The sequence below is a fragment of the Saccopteryx leptura genome, chromosome 3 (genome assembly GCF_036850995.1).
Source record: "Saccopteryx leptura isolate mSacLep1 chromosome 3, mSacLep1_pri_phased_curated, whole genome shotgun sequence".
Taxonomy (NCBI): Eukaryota; Metazoa; Chordata; class Mammalia; order Chiroptera; family Emballonuridae; genus Saccopteryx; species Saccopteryx leptura.
The window spans coordinates 55,756,597-55,765,438 of NC_089505.1; the positions used below are offsets into that span (position 1 = coordinate 55,756,597).

At 44.0% G+C, this 8,842-nt stretch overlaps 1 protein-coding gene across 2 annotated transcripts in view; it reads left to right on the forward strand.

The window, feature by feature from the left end:
- The window catches only part of PDSS2 (decaprenyl diphosphate synthase subunit 2), a 296,876-nt gene extending 291,179 nt beyond the window's left edge, over positions 1–5,697 (forward strand). For both annotated transcript variants that reach the window (XM_066373544.1, XM_066373545.1), the window contains one exon: positions 4,891–5,697. In XM_066373544.1, coding sequence (XP_066229641.1) covers positions 4,891–5,049 — 159 coding nt within the window. In that variant the 3' untranslated portion in view covers positions 5,050–5,697. The remainder of the gene's footprint in view (positions 1–4,890) is intronic.
- Positions 5,698–8,842: the final 3,145 nt, after the last annotated feature.

Here is an 8,842-nt window from a genome sequence, read left to right on the forward strand (position 1 = left end):
TGGCAAAATACTAACTATTGTTGAATCTAGGTAAAATATATTCATTATTCTAGTCTAGGAGTTAGCAGACTTTTTCTATAAAAGCCAAAGTGTAAATATTTCAGGATTTGCAGGCCACACAGTCTCTGTGGCAGCTACGCAGTGTTGCAGCTCTGCTACTGTGACGCAGAAGTGGCCAGACAATACTTAAATAAATGGGCATAGTTACATCCCTATAAAACTTGATAAAAACAGGGCCAGCCCTGGCCAGGTAGCTCAGTTGATTAGAGCATCATCCCAACATGCCGATGTTGTGGGTTGATCCCCAGTCAGGGCACATCCAAGAATCAACCAGTGAATCCATAAACAAGTGGAACACATATCAATCTCTCTCTCTCTCTCTCTCTCTTTCTCAGTTCCTCTCTCTCTAAAAATAATAAAATAAGAAAATTAAAAACCAGACCAGATTTGGCCCCAGGACCATAGTTTACCAACTCCTAGGCTGACTTTTCTGTATGTTAAAAATATATAATAATAATAATAATAATAATTTTTTTTTTTTTTTTTACAGAGACAGAGAGAGAGTCAGAGAGAGGGATAGATAGGGACAGACTGACAGGAACAGAGAGAGATGAGAAGCATCAATCATTAGTTTTTCGTTGAGATACCTTAGTTGTTCATTGATTGCTTTCTCATATGTGCCTTGACCATGAGCCTTCTGCAGACCGAGGAACCCCTTGCTCGAGCCAGCGACCTTGGGTCCAAGTTAGCAAGCCTTTGCTCAAACCAGATGAGCCCGCACTCAAGCTGGCGACCTCGGGGTCTCGAACCTGGGTCCTCCACATCCCAGTCCGACGCTCTATCCACTGCACCACTGCCTGGTCAGACAATAATAAAATTTTTAATAAAGTTTAAATGTCATAGCCTGGTTTTCAGAGCCCTCCTTGACCCCCTAACACTTGCCTCTGCATGCTGTGTCACACCAGTCTGCTTTTATCCCCTGAACACTACACTCTACTCATCTTTATGTTATTGCTCAATCTGTTCTCTTTCCTTATAAGTCCCTGGCTAACCCCCGACCCTGGCTTATCAACATTCTCAAGACATGTCTCAAAACCTACTTACTCTGTTGTTAACCACTGTCACTCCAATAAATTCAATACAAAGGGTGGGGCAAATTACTCAGTCTGTAAGGCCTTCCTGAATCTCTTCCTAATTAAAGTTGATCTCTCATTTTTCTGATTATCTGTAGTTCTATATTTGTACCTTGGTTTTGCTGCTTTTCATAGTATACCTATAATTAGTACCTGCTCTATAAAATAGGGAAGGATCATCGCACTCTTAACACATAATAGGTACCCAATTAATATTTCCAAATTGAAATCCAGTCATACAGATATCCACATGCCTGCAGGTTCCAATCTAGAAGTCTAGAATAGAGAATGTTTTTGGCCTGTCTAATTTAGATTAAGGGTATTAAAATATAGGGCTTTTTTTTTATTTAATTTTTTTTAAAGATTTTATTTATTCATGAAAGAGAGGGGAGAGAAAGAGAGAAGGGGGAGGAGCAAGAAGCATCAACTCCCATATGTGCCTTGACCAGGCAAGCCCAGGGTTTTGAACCGGCAACCTCAGCATTTCCAGGTTGACACTTTATCCACTGCGCCACCACAGGTCAGGTGGCTTTTTTTTTTTTTTTTTTTTTTAATCTTTAAGGCTGGTCTGACTCAAGTCCAGCTACTTTTTTTTTCTTTTTTTATTAAATGAGAGGTGGGGAGGCAGACAGACAGACTCCCACATGTGCCTCAATGGGGATCCACCCGGCAAGCCCCCTATAGGGTAATGCTCTGTTCATCTGAGGGCACTCCTCTGCTGCTCAGCAACTGAGCTATTTTCGTACCTGAGGTAAGGCCATGGTGCCATCCTCAGTGCCCGGGGCCAACTTGCTTGAATGAGCCATGACTGAAGAAGGGGGAGAGAGAGAAAGAGAGATAGGGGAGGGAGAGTGCTGGAGAAGCAGATAGTCGCCTCTCCTGTGTGCCCGGACCAGGAATTGAACTCGGGACTTTCATACACCGGGCTAAAGCTCTACCACTAAGCCAACCAGCCAGGGCCAAGTTCAGCTACTTTTGAGGTTGTTGTTTGTACATCAAACTAAAATAGACTTGATCTTGCTAGATGGAGTGGCTATCTTGGCAGTGGCTAAGGGCTTAAGGAGGAAGAAGACTTAAGTGGTTCTGAACATCTGTAGTGTTTCAGCACCATCAAGCACTCTGTAGTCCTCCCAGCAGCCCTCCTAGGGACTGATATGATCTCCATTTAGAACTCAGAGCAGTTAAATTAAAGCTGGAATGGGAGTTTGCATCTGGCTGCCTCTGACACCCAGCACTATTTTAGTGTCTTCACACATTCAGTGATTGGCAAGAGACTAGGGAACCCTATGTTGCCAGAGTCCCCAAGTTCACGTGCAGGGTGGAAATATCCATGGAGTGCCGAGAGTCTGGTGGAGCATGGTATTAAGTGCTGTTGAGCTTGACCACTGTCCCTCTGTAATCTTGGGTGGGCCACTGAGCTTCTCTAGACCTCTGTTCTGTCATCTCTTATAACTAGAGGAATAACACAGGTTATTTCACTTATTCTCTTACATTTCATGGATTAAGCAGTATCTTAAAGTCTAATAGAGAAAGAGATGGGTGAATGAAGAATTAAAATACAACCTGTATAATAATTCTGGACCGCAACTATGTGGTATATACTGCAGTCACGCCGAGGAGTGGCACCTAGCCCCTTAGGGCTGTCATCCTAGCTGAGTGCATTCCACCCGAGTGGACTTTGGGAGTTTGACAGCGTAAATGAGGACAGGTATAGAGGAGATGAGAGCTGCAAATCGTTTCCCCAACTGCCTGAGTAAAGGAGGAAACAGATAGAGTGCCCAGGGCGCAGAACTGGTGGTGGGAAGACTCTTAGGAGGCGATTGCAAAAAATAACCCAGATGAGAGATGATGAGAGCCTGAACTATTGTAGTGGCAATGGGAATAAAGAAGGGAGGATAAATTTGAGTTTTAAAGGACTCAGAATGGCTAGGACTTAGTGGCTGTGTCAGTCAAGGTGGCTACAGACACCTTCCCAGTCTCTGTGGCTTCAAACAGCTAAGGTGTGCTTTTTGCCCACACTACATGCCCCGTTCACACTGGAGAGGCACTGTGGTGGCTCATCGTGGCTGCTCTGGGGTCCAGGCTGAGGAGTGTCTCCAGTGTGGCTGGTTGATGTGGCAGAAGGGAAGCCCTGAAGGGGCTCACACGGACAATTAAATGCAGCAGCCCAGAAGTGACATGCATCATGGCCATGAACTAGAACTTGTCACTTGACCCCACCCAATCTCTGGGAGCCAGAAATTGCAGTCGTGGGTCAATAATACTGGTACTGCCATGCTGCCTGCTGGGTATGAAAGACGAAGTGGACTCCGGGGTCCTCACTTAGGGAGTTAGGCGGGCATTGGAGGTTATAGAGGTTGAAATCGGAACAAGGGGAAGGCAGACAGACCAAATCATTACAAATCTCCTTCAGCCCTGAAGTGTAACTGTTTATTGGAAATCAAGTCCGTTTGTTGGTGTGAGTTCACTTTGTCAGGGATAGTCAACCTTTTTATACCTACCGCCCACTTTTGTATCTTTGTTAGTAGTAAAATTTTCTAACTGCCCACCCGTTCCACAGTAATGGTGATTTATAACAGTGGTCCCCAACCCCCAGGCCGCAGACCGGTACCGGTCCATGGGCCATTTGGTACCGGTCTGCAGAGAAAGAATAAATAACGTACATATTTTTGTTTTATTTATATTTAAGTCTGAACGATGTTTTATTTTTAAAAAATGACCAGATTCCCTCTGTTACATCCGTCTAAGACTCACTTTTTTTTTTTTTTGAATATTGAAGAGTTTTATTGAAGGAGGAGATTTGTTAAATATGCCAGCCACATATGGCTGACATGGGGCATCTGCAGACCCAAATCGTGCACCTAAGACTCACTCTTGACGTTTGTCTCGGTCACATCATATATTTATTCATCCCACCCTAAAGGCCTGTCTGTGAAAATATTTTCTGACATTTAACTGGCCCATGGCCCAAAAAAGATTGGGGACCACTGATTTATAAAGTAGGGAAGTAACTTTACTTTATAAAATTTATAAAGCAGAGTTATAGCAAGTTAAAGCATATAATAATAATTACCAAGTACTTTATGTCAGATTTTTGCTAAGTTTGGCAGAATAGATCTTTATAAAACAACTTACTCTAGTTAAATCTATCTTTTTATTTATACTTTGGTTGCTCCGCTACCGCCCACCATGGAAGCTGGAACACCCGCTAGTGGGCGGTAGGGACCAGGTTGACTACCACTGTTCTATACAAAGAGTGTTTTAAATTCATTCTTCCAAGTCAGATAAAGGCTGTTAGTTTTAAAAACAGTGTTTGTTTTTTACAATGTGGTATCCCTTTTGAATTTTCACATGGACTATTGTGTCAACATACAATGTAGAAAGAATTAGTCATTAGGATATTAATGAAGCCTTCCTCACATAAGAATTATCAAGCTGCTGAATTCAAAATGCCGTCCACCTTCATTACGGGCACCCCCGAATAGGGCACCATCCTAGATAGCAGGGGGTGGGAGTCCAAGGAGGTAATTAGGCTGATTAGAGCCTATTGTGCTCCGGAGACTCGAGCAGCCAAGCACCATAGGAAATGTTAGGGCCTGGAGATCACTGGGGAATAATGTCCGCTTTATCTCAAAAGAATGTAGCAGAAACAATGAATCTGTACTGGTTTTCCCCTTCTCTGTTTCCACCTCCCCTCCCCAAATTTAATTGTGGTACCTTAAAATCTGACTTTCATTGTGCATTTGTTTCTTAACAGTTGCGAGAAACAATCAAAGCTGGCAAAGGTGTGACTTCAGCTATTGACCTGTGTCGTTACCATGGAAACAAGGCACTGGAGGCCCTGGAGAGCTTCCCTCCCTCGGAGGCCAGATCTGCTTTAGAAAACATTGTGTTTGCTGTGACCAGATTTTCCTGACACCAAATTAAAAAGACACTCTAGTTCGTTAGCTGGGAAAACTCAGGAATGAGGTGATGCGGAGCGCTTCCATAATGAAATATCTAAATTTGCTAATTACTTTTAAAACATACACATTTTTTTTTGTCCTTTTATCATGTTACTAACTGAATACTGCCTCTTTTTGAATTGCTACAAACAAAATTAGAAGAAAAAAAGGTCAAGCAGTTTTCTCTTGTCACGCCAGAAGCACACTTGAGGCTGCAGTAGCAGAAATAATTAATGAGATTCGCTCCTGTGACCTCAGCAAATGGACAGGAAATAAGTCCTTATTGATTGGACCGAGCCAGGGATGGCGCCAGGGCGGTGGCCTGTGGTTTCCCTTCTAGAGAGGACGGAGCAAGCTGGAAGCGGCAGGTGTCAAGAGAAACATTATCAATGCCAGCAAGGGAGGGCTGTCAGATCAAAAACCAGTGACCAATTTGTCATAACACAGGGTAGTTCAATGATCAAGAAAAAATGTTTTGTCTTCTTGCAATTATGTCTCTGTATGTATGGATACAGTATGAATATACTTTGCGCTTCTTGGTTTTTCTATTTGGGGGTAATTGCTGGGGGAAAAAATGCCAAATATTTGAATTAAGAGATTAAAATGTTATCAAATGTTAACTTGGTTGTAGTAGGAATTGCCTATTTTTCTTTCTTAAAGACCAGTTTTCTTTTCAAACACATTTCAAAAAACAAAACGTTTTTTAAAAGCTGAACAAGATACTTTTTTCAAGTCAAATGCATTTATTTGTAAATACCTTAGAGTAAAGAATCACTTTATTTTTTACAAGTTTTATATATATGTGTGTATATATATAAATATATACATAATTGTCTTGAGGAATTCATTGGCAATGCTTTTTTAAACCTCAGAATGTCAGTTTTTGGTCTTGAGCCACAGACATCGGTTACAGAAAGAACATGAGCCATCCGCAGGCCTGCAATCGGACCCTGCCCCTGTGCGGGTCACAGATGACCCGTGCGGTTTGCATGCATGCAATACGAGAACACCGTTGACAAGAAGGCTGAGTTTACATAAACGATCTCGAGTGAGGCTCAGCTACCTTTCTTCCTCATGTGGTGTAATTACAGCCCTATCTGGAGACAGCGAACACAGCAAACAGATTTTATTACCTTGTTCACTCAAACACTAAGTGAAGTTATTTTAGTTAAATTCCTCCCCACCCCGAAAGTTATAAAACCATTTGATCAAGGCCCAGCATGAGGCATTCAATGAAGAGAAAATACAGAGGTTGATGTATTATGAAATATTTTTAAGTATACTTGAAATATTATAATTGTGCAGTTTATGCTGCTACAACTTGAAGGACTATAGATTTAGCTTAAGAGAACACACTTCTGTTTGAAATGTTTTTTCTCACAGAAAGTGGCTTAATTAGTAACTATGGTTAGATGCTTTAGAGCCAACTAGGTTTTTAATCATTAACTTCCACATAGGAGGAGTCACGCTTGGCACTGTGGGTGTGCGGGAAGAGAGGCGAGCTGCAGGTTCAGGAAGCAGAGGGCCGGGCACCATCAGACAAGGGCAAGGCCCGGGGCTCCTGATTTTGGTTTAGCAGCTGGTTTGCTTTGTTACCATAAGCAAGTCACTTCCCTCTGATCCTCAATTTCTTCATCCACACAATAAGGTTACATGACACAGTATATGAAGTCCTTTCTAGCTTTGCCTTATTTTCTCAATTTGCCATGCTGACTGTCAGGATAGCAAAGATGCTATGTGAGATTCAAGGACAATGAAAGGTCACCCCCAAAGAGAAGCTCTGAAGGAATGCAGACTTCTTGCTAAGCAACCTCACAGGCGACCTCAAGTATTCCCAGCTCACCTGTGTGTGACTTGTAACCCGGACTCCTGCTTCTTTCTGCTTTCCTGGGGCCTTTCCTAGTGCCCTCATGCTGAGTGGCAGAGCTCTGCTCTGCCCACAGGGGAGCCTTGCCTCTTCCCACGTCTTACTTAGCAGAGTTCTCACTTGCTCAGCATCGTGGTGTGCTCTTGTTAGACCTAACACATCAGTCAATTCACTCGAAGGTATTAAATACAGATAGTCTTTCTCCTGGCCCCTTCTTCAGGGATATTTATTTATTAACTTAAGTTCTGACAATCTAGGGAGAAATTCTAGGCACCAAGACATGCTTAATCATGCTTCTTGAGGCCTACCACCTGGGCATAGCCAAGGAATGATAGAATTGGTGACCTTAGAATGCCTCCTCCTCCGCCACCCTCTCCGTCACTGTCCCCCATCTGCAGTTCCTTGCTAGTGGGAAGATTCCGTCATTGAGCATCATCACGCCACCTTCCCTCTGCTCCTCCCAAACCTGCAAGTTGGCTACTCCAAACCTCACTTCAGGTCCCTGAGCTCACCTGCACTCTACTCCCTATCAATTAAGTGTAACAGACTGCATTAGTGAGGACCCCGTGGTCAGGGCCTTAGCAAGTCCATCATGTTTGAATTCCGTAACCACTCTCTGGAGGTAAATATCAGTCCCCAGGCACAAAGAGGACCGCCTCTGACTGGCTGGCTTGCCCCACCCCACCCCGCCCACCTCCGACTTGAGAGTCTTTCAAAGAATCCTTGTTGAACAAATCAGGTGTCTGACTGCACACCTCCAGGAGACACAGCCCACGGACAGTGGCCTTGCTGTGAAATTTGCAAGCTGTACCCCTGCAGGCCAACTGCCCAGGGCTCTTCACATTGCTAACGGTAAGGCCGGTGCGTACCATGCAGATTTGCACTGAATTCGGGCAGACGGTAAAGGAACTGTGGAGCCAGAGGATGGTGAGCCGTTCCTTTTATTAGAGTCTGGCAACGGCAGATGAGCAAGCAGGCAGGGCAAAGTATCTCTCTCTCACTCTCTCTCTCCTCTCAGGAATCATAAGCCAAACAGGCTGGAGGGGACAAAAAACCCCATCTCTAGCAAACAATAACAAGCAACGGCCCCTCCCCATGGCGGCAGGCAATCCACAATATACAGTCTGCCGCCCTGAGGGCAAGCCCCTACAGCCTTACATAGACTACACAGGGTGCTGCCCCGTGCTCATGTACCAATCAGCAAAGTACAAGAAGAACAAGCCTAACACACTTATAACACACTTGTTTGTCCAACACTAACCAAGACTTCCCCCTTGGCACCTGCAACCCATCTCTGTACTGAGTCTTCCCCTCTGATGACCCTGCCTTTGTGTCTACCTGTTCCTTTTTTTTTCTTTCTTTTTTTTTTTTTTTTTGTGACAGAGACAGAGAGAGGGACAGACAGGAAGGGAGAGAGATGAGAAGCATCAATTCTTTGTTGCGGCACCTTAGTTGTTCGTTGATTGCTTTCTCACATGTGCCTTGACTGGGGGGGAGACTACAGCAAACCGAGTAACCCCTTTCTCGAGCCAGAGACCTTGGGTCCAAGCTGGTGAGCTTTTGCTCAAACCAGATGAGCCCGCGCTCAACCTGGCGACCTCAGGGTCTTCAACCTGGGTCGTCCACATCCCAGTCCATTGCTCTATCCACTGTGCCACTGCCTGATCAGGTGTCTACCTGTTTCTTAATCCCACCTCTAGACATTCTTTTTTATTTTAATGTTTTATTGAACATTTTTTAAATAAAACACTGGTTATTTATTGGTGACCTAGGCTAATGAAACTATACAGGTTTCAGGTGTACAGTTCTACAACACATCATCTGTACACTGCACCATGTGTCCACCTCAAGTCTCCATCACCATTTATCCCCCTTTACCCTCCTCTGCCTCCACTGCC